General features: G+C 35.3%; 1 protein-coding gene and 1 non-coding gene across 7 annotated transcripts in view; both read left to right on the forward strand.

Annotated features, from left to right (window-relative positions):
* TTK (TTK protein kinase) overlaps positions 1-17142 on the forward strand; it is a 46177-nt gene extending 29035 nt beyond the window's left edge. For all 6 annotated transcript variants that reach the window (XM_061131987.1, XM_061131986.1, XM_061131989.1 and 3 more), the window contains exons 16-22: positions 62-213; positions 1665-1789; positions 3144-3224; positions 6410-6586; positions 7047-7131; positions 7661-7758; positions 9522-17142. In XM_061131987.1, coding sequence (XP_060987970.1) covers positions 62-213; positions 1665-1789; positions 3144-3224; positions 6410-6586; positions 7047-7131; positions 7661-7758; positions 9522-9608 — 805 coding nt within the window. In that variant the 3' untranslated portion in view covers positions 9609-17142. The remainder of the gene's footprint in view (positions 1-61; positions 214-1664; positions 1790-3143; positions 3225-6409; positions 6587-7046; positions 7132-7660; positions 7759-9521) is intronic.
* On the forward strand, positions 254-376 carry LOC133048373 (small nucleolar RNA SNORA26). Its single transcript, XR_009691029.1, has one exon. It is a non-coding gene; the product is annotated as a small nucleolar RNA SNORA26 (small nucleolar RNA).
* Positions 17143-19643: the final 2501 nt, after the last annotated feature.

The raw sequence follows: 19643 nt of genomic DNA on the forward strand, positions 1-19643 counted from the left end.
TAAATCTTGGTAGTATAACCTAACCATTTATTGTTTTGTTTTCGTTTATTTTTAATGGCAGTGAAATCACAGATCAGTACATCTACATGGTAATGGAGTGCGGAAATATTGATCTGAATACTTGGCTTAAAAAGAAGAAATCCATCAGTCCATGGGAACGGAAGAGTTACTGGAAAAATATGTTGGAGGCAGTTTACACAATTCATCAACACGGTATTTTAAAATCTCTTCACAAAAAAAAAATTAAAATAAAATCTCCTTTTAAGGCTGACACAGTGCCTTAAGAGGCTAACACAGGAGGGTAAAGGAAGTCTCCAAAAAACCCAGAGAAGAGATTTTTAGAACTCCTCTCTGGATCCTGTCTGGAGTCACAACTGAACCGGAAGATTTTAAGTCTTAGCACTTACTAGTATGTGTATAGTTCAAACCAAAGTCATTAAATTTAAACTTGAAAAAAAAAAAAAAATAAAATAAAATCTCTTCACATATAATGTTAAAATATTCATTAGCAGTGCCAGCTTAGAGAAACACACTTATAATTTTAAGGTACTGGTTATTGGCAGCTTTAGGCTAAATAAACTAAATATTTGGCAGTTTAATAAAGATGAAGCGACAAAACCATTTCTTTAAAATACTGTTAACAAAAGAATACAGGGCATGAACTCAAATCCCCACATTCATGAAGCACCCATAACACAAAATGTTTCATTATCAGTAATAACATAGTCCATAGTCCTGGGTCTCCAAATATTTGAATTACAGCAGATCTGAGACTATGGTTCAGGCACCCTAAAAGTCTTAGATGTTTATTTACTCATTCTAATTGTTTTGTATTGTGCACCTTGTGTGAGAGTTTTTTTTTTTTAACTACTAGCTCTATATTCTGGGTTGGCTTTTTACTTGGACTTGGTTCTATTTTGTTTGTTTTGCTTTTTTGTTTTATTTAAAACTCTTTAATTCTATCATGGCCTTATATACTGTACAGAGCAGTTGTCTCTTGTTTTTGCATCCCAGCCTCTACCCGGGACCCCTAATCCATTTCTCCTTCCTCATAGAATCCTGAATTTCCTTCCAACTTTTCAACAGTTTAGACTTGGTTCTTTTTAGTGCTTCTTTGCCTTTTCCTTGTTTTAAATAATTGATAATGTAGGTAATTGTAAATTATCTCCTTATGTCTCTCTTCCTATAAGTTAGAAGGTAATTCACCAGTGATCAAGATCAGGCTTATGGGTGGGTATGTGAGGGGCATTGGAGTCTTACCACATAGCAGCGTAGCTTACAGTGCTGTCTTGTGGTCAGAGAAGCACAGTGGTAGTTAAGAGCATAAACTCTGAGGTCAGACTGCCTGGTTCTACTCATGACCCTGTTCCTTAGGCTGTGTAGCCTTGAACAGATTGCTTAAACTCTGCCTTAGCTTCTGCAACTAAAAATGGGGATGATAATAGTACTTGCCTCAGCATTGGTATGAGGGTTGAATGGTTCAATACAAGCTGCAAACTTAAAATAGTGCCTAGCACATAGCAATTTTCTGTATGTACACAGAGTATATTAAAAATGAATATTTAATTTGACTAAAGGAATCAACTCATGAGTAGACTGTGCAATTTCTTTGTACTTAGAGTGCTTGACATTGTCTGATGTTATACTGGATTTTTATTTTGAAGGTATTGTTCACAGTGACCTGAAACCTGCTAACTTTCTGATAGTTGATGGAATGCTAAAGCTAATCGATTTTGGAATTGCAAACCAAATGCAACCAGATACAACAAGTATTGTTAAAGACTCCCAGGTAATGAATGGCTGGTTACTACACAGTAGAGGTCAATTCCTTTTCATCTTTGAAGTATTAGTTTGCTAATGAGGATTTTATTTTTCCCTACTTCATTTTTCAAAGGATTTGAAACCTTTTTTTATAAGAATAGATATTATAACCATAAAAAAATAAATCAGTCACACAATTAATACAATTTAGTATAGAAAGTCAAGACCCAATAGACATGTATCCAGCAATTTTGAATGATTTTCATATAGCTGAGGTAGAGAAGCAGTAATACCTGCCTTGAAATCATTTTGGTTATTATCTAAAACTCACCTAAAACTTTGTCTCAAGTTTCCTGGTAGTAGCCAAAGAGAATTGCAGTTTTATGTTTTTCATTGTCCTTTAAGAGATAAGATTATTTCATTCTTCCAGAGAAGTAAAGCTTTCCCTATCATTTATATTTGAGAAAAATTCTTAAGTGAGCCTTCATATTGGAAACAACATGACAAATATTGTACTCAACCACATTTTTATAATAAGATATGCAACAGCAATCTTCATAAACTTGTTCCCATAAAAACCAAGGCGATAACAATCAAAGAACGACTAAAAATAATCCTGCTTAGAGCCAGGACAGTGTGCTCCATGTATGCAGATCTTTGATGTGGATCTGCCTTAATCCTAGGAATAAAACTGGATTTTTTTTTTTTAGGAGTAGCTGGGCAGCATGCCCTTCAAACAGTTCTGTTTGACACTCACTTCTTTTTATATAAAAAATACAGCTGAACATTTAGTTGTAAATCAGTTTGACGATAACTTCTATGGCAAGGCTCTAAAGTATAGGCATTCTATATTTGAAAGCAGAATTATTTTAGAATAAAACAAATGCAGTGTAAGGTTGGCATAATCCTGCTGCGGAAACTCTTGCATGATGTAGACACCCATCCTGTCTCTATTTGGACGTGGGTCCGGGGAACACTTAGAGACAAACTAGATTTTTCGTTGATTGGTTAGTTTATATTGAAAAGTGTTCCGGGTCTATTCCAGCACAGAAATGAGTGACTGATCAATTCCTTCAAAGTTTATGGCCATTAATAAATTTCATCCTGTGAAATGTTATGGTCCCTGCCCACCATAATCATAGAAATAGCTCAGCATTCTGAAAGGAGGCAATTTTTTTATTATGAATCTAATTTATTTTGCTGGAAATGTGAAGAAATTTGTTTTAATGTTTTTGTCAGTTATTTGAGTTTCACAAATATATTGTTGAAATCTGTAATTATTCAAGTTGTCAAGAATTTGGCATTCATGTTTTTAAAAATCTCAAGCAGACTGAATGAAGTATTTTCATTGATTTCTCTGTTTTCTGTGATTTGGCAAGTAGGTTGGGACAGTTAATTATATGCCACCAGAAGCAATCAAAGATATGTCTACTTCAAGAGAAAATGGGAAGTCCAAATCGAAGGTACTTTAAGATTATTTATATCCCATTTATTTGGCACAAACAGGAAATGGGCTAGTCTCTGACCAAATTAACAGATAACTGAAAATTTATTTCTTTAAGTTCTAAAATTAGGCCGTTATAGAGACCTTGCCTCATTAAGCAGACTGTCCTGGGATTCAATTTTACCCTTCTTTATTGATTTGAGATTGCTCTTTTAATATTGTGCTTTTAATGTGGTAATGCCTTATAGTGTGCTCCTATAAGAAATGCACATTGGATATGTTTTTAGTTTTAAAAATAAGACTAAATTAACTCTGATATGGACATCTTAATTAACACTGAACTGATAACCTTAGAAGTCTTTTTTGTTTGTTTCCTCTCTGACACTTAACGTTTTATTTCTTACCGTTTCTTCATTTGTAAATTTTACATTTCCAAGTACAACTCTAGCAAGTAATTTTTTCCAGGCACTTTCTCACTTCCCTTATTTCACTGCCTCTCTGAGCGCTCATGTCAGTCTCACTGACATGAGACTGAGTCGGCTTTGCCTGCCGTGGTGCCTCTGGCTCCAGACCCATCCTCCTTCCTCTGCAGCCGGGCAGTCTGATGGACACCAGCATGCATCGCTGTGTGGTCCCTGTGTTCAAGTGACACATCTGCTTCGCTGTCAGCTGTCTTTGTGACTCGACCATGTCTGTCAGTTTCTTTGTCTGTCAGTTAGGCTTATGAATAGTACCTATTTTAAAAGTAATTGAGGATTGAATGAGAAGGAATATAAAGCATTTAGTACATTGTTCAGCTGAAAACAGTTGCTTAATAAATATGCTTTCACTTGCTAAATTATATTTTCCTCCCTAGAAAATTGTGACTTCTAAATATCTTTCCAAATAACTGACATATAATTATGCCTAACAGTTTCTTTTATAAAAATTCTTCTTAAATCTCTTTAGCTTCTCCTTTTCTTTTAACACTTAGACTTGACTGCTCTTTTTTCTTGATTAGATTTGCCATGGTTTTGTTAATCTTCAAGAGTCAGGTCTTGGGGAGAGGTGGGAGGGAAGCCCTAGAAGGAGAGCATGTGTGTGTAGTTATAGCCGATTCACGTTGTTGTACAGAAAAACCTAACACAGTATTGTAAAGTAATTATCTTCCAATTAAAAATAAATTAAAAAAATAAAGAACCAGGTCTAGATTTCACTTACTATATTTTCATTTGCTCTCTAATTAATTTCTGCTCTTATCTTTGTCATTTGTATTCCCTTTAGGTTTTTTTCCCCTTGCTTCCATATTTAAATAATTGCTATTTTAATTTTAGTAGCCTTCCGTATAAAGTTGTACTCAAGTAAAACTTTGAGTTTTACTGTTGCTGCACCTTATAAGTTTTACTGTAGTGTTTCTTATTTTCATTTAATTCACTTAATTTCCAAAATTCCTGATTTCAGTTTTAAAATTTTTATTTTTTCTTTTCTTTAAAATAAAATTGGGTTTGAGCTGTATGTAATGTTCAGATCTTTTTCAGTTGTCAACTCAGTACTTTAATATGTAATATTGGGAAATATCAATTCCATTGCATCACCTGCTCTGCAGTGGCCTTAGGGATTCTGCATAGAAGATAATTTTATTCCAATATGTAAGCTCACCATTGCTGTAGAAGAGCTCAAGGCCCCTCCCAGACTAGCTCTGTTCAGGAACTGCTTACCAATGAGCAGCTAATGACCACTTGGGGCTTCTGTTCTGAGGTCTGTCAGGCACACTGATTACTTCTCTCTGCGTCAGATGCCTCTACCATGCAGGACCTGTGGCTGTTGGTGGTTTGTCTCCATTCACATTCAGGTTTTACTGTAAATATTTTCCTTATGTTTATGTTTGCTACCAGGCAGCTCTGTCTAACTTATCTGGGGATTTGGAGAGTTTGAAAAACTGTGCTGCCATAACACTGCCATTTTCCCAGAATCTGAAATTCTTTTTAATCTATGATTTAGGTTTAGAAATGGACTTAAATTTCCAAGTGATTAAATTGGAGGAAAAGCTTATTTATTATTATTATTATTCATTTGCAGTTTTCTTTGTGTTCAGATAACAGGATCTATTTTCTCTCTCATGTTCTGAAGGGCATGTTAAAATCTGCCCCCACTTCAAAGAATTTAATATAGTTGCTTAACATAGTTCTATTAAATGTGATTTCAGTGCATAAAAATTCATAACATGTCTTAGTTGATTATACCTTTTATCACAATGAAATGGCTTTCTTCCGTTAGGAGCATTTTGCTGTGTTCTCTTTTTCTAATATTAATATTGTTGTCTCTTCTTTCCCTTTTTATGCATTTGGTTATATGTGTCCATTTTTTTCCCCCTCTAGCTTTCTGTTATTTGGTTTAGATTAATCCTTTGTATAGAACATATGGTTACTTTTGTTATACTGTATATTGAGTATGTATCTTTTAAAAGAGGAGTTTAGCCATTCTTATTTACTGTACTCACTGCTGTGGTTGGTCTTAATCATGTTTTTTTAAAGTCAACAGTAGAATTATGTTGTAATATTGCATTACTTATAATGAGGTTATTTAGTGCAAAGAACATTTAATAATAAATAATATTTACTGAGAACCAGAAACTATTCTCTATGTTTACACATATCTCATGGTTATTTAATGTCCATGACAGTGTCCTTTTATTATTTCTGTTTTGGAAGTTAGGAAACAGATAAGGAGAACTACCAGCTAGTACTAAGGCAGGGACTCAAGCCCAGCCCAGTCTGGCTCTATAGTTTATGTTCTTAGTTTTAGGTTAGCTCAGCTTAACCTTTTTTTAAATCTATATGTATTTACATATTATGAATTTATTTTAAAAAATGTGTTTTAATCCAGTAATTTTTGGAAAAACAAGTAAATTTCATACTTGCAGTTATGATTTTTAGTTTTGTGTTTTCACAGATTGACAAGAATATAATATTTTGTTTCAGTAGATCTATTTTAATTATGAGTTTGTTGAAAGATTTAAAGTGGATTTTATTTTGATAAAATAGCCAGATGTAATAAAAACTAGAAAAGGATGTTTAGTAACGAACATTATTTAATACTCGAGACATGTAATGAGGTTTAATTAAGATTTTAAATATGAGGGTAAATGTGTGTGTGTGTATAATATTTTAATTTTATGGTAAAATAACAGTAACTTCTTTTTTTTTTTTTTTTTTTTTAACTTAGATAAGCCCAAAAAGTGATGTTTGGTCCTTAGGTTGCATTTTGTACTATATGACTTACGGGAAAACACCATTTCAGCATATAATTAATCAGATTTCTAAATTACATGCCATAATTGACCCTAATCATGAAATTGAATTTCCTGATATTCCAGAGAAAGATCTTCAAGATGTATTAAAGGTAACATTAATAGTATATAAATATAGAAGAATTATATTTCATATAGTACTTAACTGTTTACTAAAAGAAATAGCTGAGGGGATTCTCTAGTAGTCTAGTGGTTAAGACTCAGCAGTTTCACTGCTGTGGCCTAGCTTCAATTGATGGCCAGGGAACTAAGATCCTGCAAGCCGCATGGCATGGCCAGAAAATGAAAGAAAGAGAAATAGCTGAAATGATTGGAATTATATATCTGGAGTAGATGAAGCTTGTCTATTGAAAGTTCATTTTGAAGGGTTTTAAAACATATGAATACTTGGAGATTTGAAGAAATGATGTGTAAAATCATCTTGTCATTTCTGAGTAGGCACTCTAGAAACAGCTTCTGTAATATGATGCAATCGGGAAAAATACTTTATCAATATTGCATAAGGAAACTTGCTTTGCTTTTGTTTTAAAAACTTAACCTTTATGTTTATAGCATTGTTTAATAAGGGATCCTAAACAGAGGATATCCATTCCTGAGCTTCTGGCACATCCGTATGTTCAGCTTCAAACTCATCCAGGTACTTCTTTAAAAATAAACTTATTACCCGATTGGTAATATCAACAACCTTCTGACTACTCTTTTCCTGCATGCCTCCTTCCTTAAAGAAGTTCCTTAATGCTGAATACTAAAATAAATGAGATTGGCTTCCTTTACTTGCCAGCATTCATTTTTACTTATCCTAGGAAAGGGACTATGATCAGTGATAAATTATAAGAATGTAGTTATTGTGCTTTTAAGTAGAATACACATTTATATATAAACTTCTATTTTTCTTACTTGATACCAGTGTGCTATTAATTCTATATATTATTTTACACCTGGGCTTCATAGGTGGCTCAGTGGTAAAGAATCTGCCTGCCAAGCAGGAGATATGGGTTCAACCCCTAGGTTGGAAAAATCCTCTGGAGGGAGAAATGGCAACCCACTCCAGTATTCTGGTGTGGGAGATCCCATGAAAGAGGAGCCTGGTGGGCTAGAGTCAATGAGGTCAGACATGAGTCAGACACAACCTAGCAACTAAACAACAAAACCAAATTATTTTATAGGTAACCAGACGGCTAAGGGAACTGCTGAAGAAATGAAATATGTTCTGGGCCAACTTGTTGGCCTGAATTCTCCTAATTCCATTTTGAAAGCTGCTAAAGTGAGTATGTCTATGCTCTGTCTACACTAATTTTAATTGTTTTGTATAGTTTAGTGAGTTAGGCACTTAAACAGGTAAACCAAAGGAAAATTGGCCCAGTCATTAGATCAGCTATGAAGTGTGTTTCTGTATTTAGATACTTAATATGTGTTTTTTAACAAATACAGATTTATTTGATTTACGCTTTTATTGGCCAGACAAGACAGCACAATTGAAAATGGATTGTCATGGGGAGGGATGTGGGGGGGGATCGGGATGGGGAACACATGTAAATCCATGGCTGATTCATGTCAATGTGTGGCAGAAACCACTACAATATTGTAAAGTAATTAGCCTCCAACTAATAAAAATAAATGAAAAAAAAAGAAAATGGATTGTCATATAAGGTGCATTGAAAAGATTGCTTTCAAGTAGGTCTCAACCAGAATAAATTTAGTAAAGAATCTTTTAAATCAACCCCACTTTTAACACAGCTTTTGAATTTATTTCTTATAGCCAGTTTTATTTTTAAACCATCTTAGACAAATCACAGTATTTGTCACGTATAATGACTTCTGTGTAACTGTATATGGCAGTCAGTACTTTTCTCAAAGCAAATGTCTCAAACCTATTAGTCTCCCAGTGCCTGTTTATACCATAATTTTTTGGATCTCACTGACATTAAACACCTAATCATTTTTAGAACACTATACTTAATTGACTTTATTTACTAATTTTATATTTCAGTTATAATATTATTGTAAAACTACAGTAACTTAAACTAAAAAACACTGTTAGCTCTCTGGATAGGGATAACACCAATCTAAGATGTTTAGAACTTGAATACATTTCTCGAAGAATTTACTACATATTTACCATTATATTTGCATTTATATAAGGTAAATTTTTTTCTTAAATTTTCTCGAGTGCTGACAGCTAAATCAATGGCTTTAGGAATTGAAATTGGACCAAAATTTATTATGTAATTTTTCTCTATAATTTCATTTCTCTAATTCTACCAGTGTATTGTTTAAAGCCTTTTATGAATAAAATTAGGTGGATTACCTTTATCACTAAGGTTATGTGTTCCTTGATGGCAAAGATATCTTCTATCTTCATAAATTAGATGTTGGCTTAGCCTTAAATCTTTTACCAAATATGTAGATTTTAGTATATTAATTAGACTTATTTATATAGCAGTTGTATTTTTTAATGTCTTCCATTCTTTAGTTTAAGTATCAACTGAAAGTATATTTCCTGTTGATTTTATTTTACAGTATAGGACTTTATCTAAGACTGGCTTTATTTAAGAAAAAATAAGGTATCTTGTAATAACATAATGAAAAAGAATATATAGAGGAACAGACAGATACAAATATATCTGAATCACTTTGCTATACGCCAGAAACTAACACAATATTATAAATCAACTTTATAATACTTCAGTTAAAAAGTTTTGCTATGTAATACTATACATCAGCTATAAAAGAAAAAGTAAGGGAGATTAAGGCGACCTTGAAGATGCATCCATACACTTAAAAATAACTGTGTTACATTTTTCTTCCAGAAAGATTGAGCTGCATCTCATGATAGCTGATTCTTAGGCCAAGCTAGGTGTTTAAAACCTTTAATTATCTCCAGTAGTGTATAAAATAATTTGTAATTATAAGAACAACAGAGAAATGTCTTATGTATTAGAAGATGTGAAGTTAATTAAACCTTTGTTAATCTGATATATGTTGAATTTTAAATATTACAAATCAGATGTGTGTTTTTAATTTCAGACTTTATATGAGCAATACAGTGGTGGTGAAAGTCATGATTCCTCTTCATCATCCAAGACTTTGGCAAAAAAATGGGAAAGAAAATGATTTGTGGCTACTCGTGAACTGTCAGGCATCACCTGTAAAACATCGGGACTGTTAAACTCTTGGTTCTCTGTGGAAATCTCTTGAAGACAGCTTCACTCTGAAATGTTACTGACAGAAAAATTTAGTGGATTATCCTCAAAAGAAAACTGTAAAAACCCGCTAATGGCACTGTATGTATTAAATTGTAGAATTGTTTTCCTTTTTATGCTTCCCTATAAATCTAATCTATTTGATATCATTTTCACACTTGGGATAGTAGATGGAAAATGGAAATATATTCTGAAGAACTATGTAAATAGGCTTTGTATAGTATAAAATGACACTAAATTTTCAAAGTTATAGAATTGTTTTCTTTAAGCAAATATACTGTTGGTGAGGCAACAGATTTCTTAATAAAAATGGATTAAGGGAAAACATGAGAGTAGACCTTAGTAATTAACTTTGGGGGAAAAAATTCCAAAGGTTTCAAATTCTAAAAGAGATTTCCAGTTGTTTTATGGCACTGGAAATACTGCATCATTTTAAAGCTGTACTTGCCTTTTTTAATTTTCTTTGATTCTTCATAATATCTTTGTTTTGGGTGTTCACAGAATCATGCTGGATTCCTAGACATAGGCAGTGTAGAGCATGACCTCATTGTATGACTTGCTTAATGATGAGCAATTACAAATGTGGTCCCGGAATTTCTGAGTCTAAACCTAACAGGTTACTTAAAGATATTATCATATAGTATTCTTTTCCCCAATATTTTCTATTTTGATAGACTTTTTTTTTTATTAAGACTTTATTTTTAAAATAGTTTTGGATTCACAGCAAAATTGAGGGGAAGGTGCAGAGATTTCCCATTTAACTCCTGAGCCCACACATGCATGGCCTGCCTCCCTATCAGCATCCACCACCAGAGTGGTGCTGTTGTTACATTTAATAAGCCTACATTGGCACACTAGTAATCACCCAGAGTCCATAATATATATTACAGTTCACTCCGTGCTGCATGTTCTAAGGATTCAATAAGAGTATAAAAACATCCATCATTATGCTCTTTTAAGAGTATTTTCACTGCCTGAAAAATTCTCTGCGCTCTACCTGTTTATCTCTCTCCTACTTCTAACCCCTGGCAACCACTGATCTTTTCACTGCCTCTATAATTTTGCCCTTTCTAGAATGCTCCCATATAGTTGGGATTATACAGTGTTTAGCCTTTCAGATGAGCTTCTTTCACTTAGCAATATGCATCCACCTTCCTGTCTTTTCATGGCTTGAGAGCTCATTTCTTTTTAGTGCCTAATAGTATTCCATTGTGTGGATGTACCATGGTTTATCCATTCATGTACTGTAGGCCACCTTGATTGCTTTCAAATTTTGGCAATTATGAATAAAACTGCTCTAAACATCTGTAAGTAGGTTTTTGTGTGGTATTCAGCTTCAAAGAGTTGAATACCAAGGAGCATGATTGATGTATTATATGGTTAAAGTATATTCAGTTTTATAAGAAACTGCCAAGCTGTCTTTCATAGTGACTGTACTAGTTTGCATTTTCTTCAGCAGTGAATGAGAGTTTCTGTTGCTCCATATCCTTGTCAGCATTTGATGTTCATGTTCCAGATTTTGGCCTCTCTAGTAGATTTGTTGTGATATCTCATTGTTCTTTTTATTTGCATTTCCCTGTTGACATTATATTGTGTAGAGAATCTTTTCATATACTTACATCTGATAGCTTCTTTAGAGAGATCTTTTCTCCTTTTTCAAAGATCTGTTAACTGTATTTATGGGTGGTCTATTTCTGGGCTGTCTGTTTGGTTCCAATAATCAATTTAGCTTTTCCTTCATCAATACATGCTGTCTTGATTACTGTCACTTTATAGTAAGTCTTGAAGTCAGGCAGTGTCAGTCTTCCAACTTTCTTCTTCTCCTTCAGTATTGTGTTGACTCTCCTGGGTTTTCTGCCAATTCATGTAAACTTTAGAATCTCTTTGTTAATATCCATAAGGAAACTTGCTAGAGTTTTGATTGGGATTGCATTGAATCTGTAGATCAAATTGGGAAGAACTGACATCTTGACAATATTGAGTCTTCCTATTCCAAGAACATTTATTTTCCATTTATTTAGCTCTTCCTTGATTTAATTATTCAGAGTTTTTTCAGTTTTCCTCATATAGACCTTGTACATATGTTGTTAGATTTATACATTAGCATTTCATTTTGGGCGGGGGGTGGCTGATGTAAATGGTTGGAGGAGGAAATGGCAACCCACTCCAGTACTCTTGCCTAGGAAACCCCATGGACAGAGGAGCCTGGCAGGCTACAGTCCATGGAGTCTCAAGAGTCGGACACCACTAAGCAAGTAAACCACCACCGATGTAAATGGTATTGTGTTTTTAATTTCAAATTCCACTTGTTCTTTGCGGTTATATAGGAAAACAATCAATATTTATATATCAGTGTAGCTATTGTTGGTTATTTGTTTCAGAAGTGTTTTTTATTGATTTTTTTTTTAAATTTTCTGCATACATGATAAGTTTCTCACTATTAGGTATGCTGTTTGCTGTATGATTTTTTATGGCTATTCTTTATCAAAATGAGAAATCTCTTTCTAGATTGCTGAAAGTTTTTATCATGAATGGGTATTTGATTTTATCAAACGCTTTTTCTGTATCTATTGATATTAATAATGATTACGTGATTTTTCTTTTTTTAGCCTGTTGATGTAATGGATACCTGTATGGCTGTTAGTGTAGCTGGCATCATCCCGGCCCCTTCCGGTTTCCCCTGTCCTCCTGCTGACCTTAAGCAGGATTGCACTGTGTCTTACTTTCAAGCCCCTGCCCTGCCCTGAGGTAGCTGTCAGCTTGTCCCGGTGGCCCCTCTGTGCAGGGCCGCTGTCCGTGCTTCTGCCCAGGCCCACCCTGGGATTAACTTACCCTAGCAGTTTTTATTGGTCTGTTTTCAAAAAAAATCAGCTGTTGGTTTTGTTGAGTTTCTCTTTTTGATTTCTTGTTTCCGATTTCAGTGATTTCTGCTCTAATTTTTATTAATTTTTTTCTTCTGTTTACTTTGGATTTAATTTGCTTTTTTTTTATTTTCTAAAGTACAAACTTAAATCATTGATTATAGATGTCTCTTGTATTTTTATTTAACTTAGCTGTAAATTTTATTTTATGTACTACTTTTACTGAATCCCATAAATTTTGATATATTCTATTTTCATTTCTATTAATTGAAATATTTTAAAATTTCTCTCCAGGGTGTGAATACTAGGAAGCAGAGATGGGTTACCTTTGAGACTCACTACCAGCAAATGTTAGCTCTCTTTATGATTTTTTTTTCCCCTATTTCATACAGATTTTAAAGTTTATCCTTAAAGAGTGTTGGCCTAAATTACCTTTTCCCTTTTTAAACTTTTACATATGTATATATTCTTAATCAATATACTGATATCTCCTTAATTTGTTCTTGAAAAATCTTCTATGTAAAAATAACATTTCATAGAATAGTAAAACACCCTTAAACAAGGGACAAGCTATCAAGTTAGGGTTACAGTGTTTAAAATAACATTTTCTGATTGCTAAATTATGTCCAGTTTTGCCCTGTGTATTTTGAGGCTATTTCACTAGAGGCATACAAACTTGGAATTTTTTTATCTTCCTGGTAAGTGTAATGGTCACCATTTCATAGGGATTCTCTTAATTTCTAAATATATATTTGTCTTGGCCTTTCCATGTTTCTTTGGTTAATAGTTGCCTCGTACACATATATATTCTTTAATTTCTGTGTCCTTTTAGGAATATCCCGTGTAAATAACATGCCTGAATTTTACCTTATATTGTCACTGGCGATTTCCTTCTTACCTAATAGATTAACTTAATCTATTAATATTCATTATGATTATATTAAATGTGTTCCTACGAGCATATGCTTGTATTTCTATTTAATACTTGTTCTATGCTTCCTTTTTTTTTAAGTCACCCCTCCCATCTTTTTTCCTAGTTTTGTGTTTCTTTGCCTATTTCATAATTTCCCCATTGATGGCTTAGAATTTTATTTTACTTTTTTTTGTCTTCTGTTGTTAGTCTTAAATTTTACCATGCTTATTTAACTTATCAAAGATTTAAGTTAAACATCTCGACTTCCTGCCAAAGAATTCAATGACTTTAATGTACTTTAACTACATTAACACAACTTCTGTGGCATTGTGGTGTAATGGTTTTATCCTACTATAACCCTATAGACTATTAAAATTTTATACAAACAATATTTATTTAAGATTCACATAAACATTATTTTTTTCAGGTCTGAATTCTGAACTGATAGTTATTTTCTCTTTGCACATTGAGGTTATTATTGTACATTGTTATTATTGTATATTGTTTCTGTTATTGCTATTAGAAACTCTTCTATCTATCTCATTATTATTTCAAAATAAGTGATCTGCCTTTCTCTTTGGCTGATTTTAAGATCGTTCTACCTTTTGTAATCTGCTCTTTCACTAAAATATGGCTAGTCTTTTTCTTTTAATTGTTCAGTACATATTATGCTTGCCAAGTGTTTGGAATCACATATCTTCTTGATTCAACATTTCTGAGCCATGATATCTTCATACTTTTTCATTTTTAAGAATTCCATTTGGTTATTTTTCTAATATGCCCATTTTTCCTTGATGATTTCTTGCTTCTTCCTCAAATGTGTGATTCTTTAATCATTTTACATTATTATTCTTTAATCATTTTACATGGAACAATTTTACATTTCATACCTACGATTCCAATGATATTTCTGCATTGAAATCTTTTTTTTTTCCCCTAACTCTGATGGTGATTTTTTTTTACTGAATTGGAGATTTCTAAGACCACTCCCAAGTTTGATGATTTGCTCAGAGAACTCAGAGGATTCAGCATATGGTTATGGCTTATTCTAGTGAAAGGGTATAATTAGCAAAGGAAAAGGTGGAGCAAAATCCACAGGAAACATGACATTAGGTCCGAGGGTCCTCTCCCAGTGGTTGCACATGGGGTGCACTTAATTTGCTAGCAACAATTCCCTTCTTGTGAGTTTTGTTGTTCTTTGTGATGTATTTGCTTGATCTCAATGGTTGGAAATCCTTAAGGAAGCTGGTGTTTGCTGTTAAACCAGTATTAGTATCAATCAGAGTAGGTTATTGTCATGGTAACAAGCAACCCTAAAAGTTATCAATAGTTGTAAGCAATGAAGTTCTGTTTCCTGCTAATATCTGTGGGGGAGGAAGGAGTATACTGCTCTGGGTTGTCCTTACACTCTCAGAACCAGATTTTGGGTTGCCATAGCAGACAGAAAGGGAAAGTGTGATAAATTTTACTCTGTCTCTTAAAATTACTCCTTTTAAGTGACATCCTTAACTTCCATACATAATTCATTGGCTAAAGAAGTTACATGGCTTAATGTAATAACCATGTGTTCAAAAAAGAAAAAGCTAAAAATATGTGATGAACATCACTAATTAAAATTCAACAGAAGATATAGCAGTACCCTTTCTTATTTTGCTTCACGTAGGGGTTCCTACCCTGTAGTTCAGGGCTTCCCAGGACTGCTGGGTATGGAGTGACCCAAAGAGAGGTGAAGTATTCTTTTTTTTTTTTTTGGCTGTGTTGAGTCTTCATTTCTGCTCAGCTCTTCTTGTTCTCTAGCTGCAGTGCCGGCTTCTCATTGCGGTGGTTTCCCTGGAGCAGGGGCCGTAGGGCATGTGGGCCTCAGTGGCTGTGGCACACGGGCTTAGTTGTCCATGGCGTGTGGGATCTTCCCAGATGAGGGATTGAACCCGTATCTCCTGCACTGGCAGGCTGATTCTTTACCACCGAACTACCAGGGAAGCCCAGAATAGAAGTTTTCTCTTGTGTCACTCTGGTGGGTTTTTATCTTATGCGCCTTTCCCAAAGAGCAAATTTGGGCTGCTCTCCATGGTGTTCTCCTTTGTCTTTCTTCTTTTCTTTCTTTCTTCCTCTCTGTTCTACTTCTCCACTTTTACCTCCATAGAGAAAGTCTATCGTACTGAAGAGGAAAATGTATTTGTAATGACACTACTTAATTGCTTAATAGTTAAAGTAAGAAATAACTTTTATTGGGTTACAATGTTTGTAGAGCCATAATTGTGTGTGTGTGTGTGTGTGTGTGTAAAATGTATATATATATGTATAGATACTGAGTTAGTCAGAAAATACATTTGAGTTTTTCCATAAAGAACTTTTTGGGCAACCCTATATATATAAAACCAATTTGTATACTGTTATTAGAAATGTACTAAATTAATGCATTTGAGAGAATAAGATCAGAAAGGTCCCCGTAGCCACAGATAGGGTAAGGAGGAGGTGATTGTGGATGGTTGTTTTATATTCTGGCTACAACTTCACCAGTGAGGTAAAGCAAGAACACAGTTGGTACTCAAGCAGGTAGAGCAGAGGGTCCAGCCCACTCTGTAACAAAGTCTTCACTTAGTTCAGGGATATTATAATGTCCTTATAGGATACATAATATGTGTATGTGTATATATACATATATACATATAAGGCAGAGAAGGCAATGGCACCCCACTCCAGTACTCTTGCCTGGAAAATCCCATGGACGGAGGAGCCTGGTAGGCTGCAGTCCATGGGGTTGCGAAGAGTCAGACATGACTGAGCAACTTCACTTTCACTTTTCGCCTTTATGCATTGGAGAAGGAAATGGCAACCCACTCCAGTGTTCTTGCCTGGAGAATCCCAGGGATGGGGTCACACAGAGTCGGACACGACTGAAGTGACTTAGCAGCATATATATATATAAGGAGGTATAATATACTTTTTTTAAAAGCATGTGCAAGTGAAGAACAGTGATAACTAGTCATGGAGCAATGGTGGACTAGCTAACTCTACTTGGGAGAAAAGTCTAATGGAGTTTGTGGTGGTGGTGGGGTCAGGGTGGTGTGTTTTGCAGGCAGATAGTGGAGGAGTGGAGATGGGTTGGAGAAGGGTTGGGAACCACACTGGGAAGGCATACTGGGGGAGATTGAGTATGCTGCCTTTCTTCCCTTTGGTGGGGCAGATCAGGCTGACTACACCTGGTGAATTGCCTCTTCCATCTCATCTCTTGGGATAAATATAAACTAATCACGTGTTGTGTTAATTGCTCAGTTGTGTCCGACTGTTTGCAACCTCATGAACTGTAGCCCAGCAGACTCCTCTGTCCATGGGATTCTCCAAGCAAAATGAAGTCATTTCCTTTTGAATATGTGATTTAGTGCTTTTTGTTTGTTTTGTTGGAGTATAGTTGATTTACACTGTTGTTTTAGTTTCAGGTGTACAACAAAGTGATTTAGTTATATGCATACATATATCTGTTCTTTTTCAGATTCTCTTCCCCTATAGGTTATTACAGATTATTGAGTAGTTCCCCGTGCTATACAATAGGTCCTTGTTGATTATCTATTTTATTCATTTAGTGTTTTTTTATTACAAAAGGAAAATAGTCTCATCTTAATCTACCTGAGGAGTATAATAGAAGCATAAATAATGCTTAATCCCATCACCCTGAGTTAGTTACTGGTAACAGTTGGCATATTTGCACAATTGAGATAATATATTAATAAATTTATACTCCTGTTTTTTCACCTACCTTTCTCATAAGCATCTTCCTAAATCATTTAAACCTTTCATAAATATAATTTTGATTCCTATGAAATATCATGTGAATGTAAAAAACAATTCTTTTTTTTAAATTTTGTTAAATAATTCAGAATAAACCACAACAAAGCTGTTTTTGCTTTTAAGGAATGGAAGTTAATTGTTTGTCCCTAAAACATAACTAATAACATAAATCCATAAATAAATAAAGGTTGTGACACTGTCATGGATTTTTTTTTTTTAAACTATCAGCAATTTGATATTAGATTTGGAAACTGAGATTTGATTTTACGTTTAAACCATTCATGATGTGTAGTGGCCAACCTAGTACCTTTGTAAGTAGATTCAATTGAACAATATTTTAGGGAGAAGAAAAGGCTATCTAACCAGAAAATCCTGTTGGTTCCACTTTCAAGGTATATCTGTAATTCGAAGTCGTCACCCGCTCCACCTGTATCACCTTGAATCATTGCAGTAACTTCCTACCTGTTCTCTCTGCTGCTACTTGCGTTGCTTTCTACTGTGCTCTTCACAGAACATGCAGCCCAAGTTGCTCCTCTGCTCAATACCCTCCACCTGTGTATGCACGCTCAGTCTTGTCTGACTTTGCGACCCCATGGACGGTAGCCTGCCAGGCTCCTCTGTCCATGGGGATTCTCAGACAAGGGTACTAGAGTGAGTTGCCATTTCCTACTGCAGGGAATCTTCCTGACCCAGGGATCAAAACTGCGTCTCTGCGTCTCCTATACTGGCAGGCGGATTCTTCACTACTGCGACACCTAGGAAGCCCTACCCTCCACCTGAGTCACATCCAATTTAAAATAAATGGCCAGTGTCTTGAAGGCGGGGTTTCTGTATGCAGTCATATCTGGCGAAGGCCCTAGGGCCTTTGTCCTTGCTGTTGCCTTTCCTAGAATGCTTTTCCCCCGGTAGTCACTATGCTTATTCCCTCATCTCTTTGTGTTTGTCCAAATGTTATTTTCTTAATAAGGCCTTGCTTAAACAGCATATTTAAAATCATAACCCCCTTCCTGTGCTGCATAATCTCTTTACCTGCTTTATTACTTTTAATATTATTTATCTTCCTGAGTGAAAACTGAGTGATAGTCGCTCAGTCGTATCCAACTCTTTGCGACCCCATGGACTGTAGCCTGCCAGGCTCCTCTGTCTGTGGGGATTCTCCAGGCCAGAATACTGTAGTCGGTAGCTGTTTCCTTCCCCAGGGGATCTTCCCAGCCCAAGGATTGAACCCAGGTCTCCCGCATTGCAGGCGGATTCTTTACCAGCTGAGCCACCGTTCTCACATTCTATAACGTGAACATTCTCTAACATCCTCCTAACATTCTCTATAATGGATTTAATTTTTTACTGTTCACCTCCCTCCATTGTAATAACAGGCTCATAAAGCAAACCTCTTTTATTAGTTTTCTTCATTACTGTATCCCCAGTGCCTAATGCAGTGCCTGGCCGGCTAATTGCCACTTGATACATATTAGTTGAAAACATGAATAAAAGCTTTTCTTCCTGGAAAGGAAGAATTAGAACACATTTCTTGTGGAGATACAATAGGAGCCATGTTTGCCTGTTCCCACCCCAGGCTGAGGCTCCCCTGGTCCCACATGCTTGGCTGGCTGAGAGGGCCCCCTGGTGGTAAGGGTGGGAGGTACAGAGGGTGCCATTCATCCCAGAAGTTTGGAAGGCGGTGGCTTAGTGAGTCAAGGTTCACAACCCCCAGGTTGGGTGTGGAGCAGCAGCAACAACATTTGTGGTTCTGGTCCTCAGCAGGAATTTCTGGTTTGGGTGTGAGTCTGCACCAATGACTGACTTGAAACTCTGCTGTAGGGCTCAGTCAGGGACCGGCTTGCTAAGTGGGTCAGGTCAGGTTGAAAGACTCTGACGATTGCTAGTTACCCAAGTCTATCCGGTCACTGCCCAGAGAACTTTCCTTGCATTTTTGCAGATCATTACATTCGTTTTGTCCTCAGCAACTGGTCCTTGGTGCTTAACCTTCTATGACTGGGGGCAACTTGGAACAAGTCAAGAAGGGTTCAGCTCAAGCAGCAACTCCTTATGATGAAGAATGATTTTTGTTTCTTTTTTTTGACAAAGACTGATTTTTTATCTTCTGATTATCAAGATGGCTCTACGTCCAACATTCTCCTTTTTTTTTTTTTGCTGTGCCATACAGCATGTAGGCTCTTAGTTCCTCTACCAGGGATCAAACCCATGCCCTCTGCAGTGGAAGTGAGGAGTCTTAACCACTGGACCACCAGGGAAGTCCCCCACTTTCTCTGTCTTTTTTTTTTTTTTTTAAACTTAAGTCTTTATTGAATTTGTTACAATACTGCTTATGTGGTTTATGTCCTGGTTTCTTGGCCATGGGGCATATATGGGATCCCTGCTCCCC

Source organism: Dama dama, chromosome 28 (assembly GCF_033118175.1).
Source record: "Dama dama isolate Ldn47 chromosome 28, ASM3311817v1, whole genome shotgun sequence".
NCBI lineage: Eukaryota > Metazoa > Chordata > Mammalia > Artiodactyla > Cervidae > Dama > Dama dama.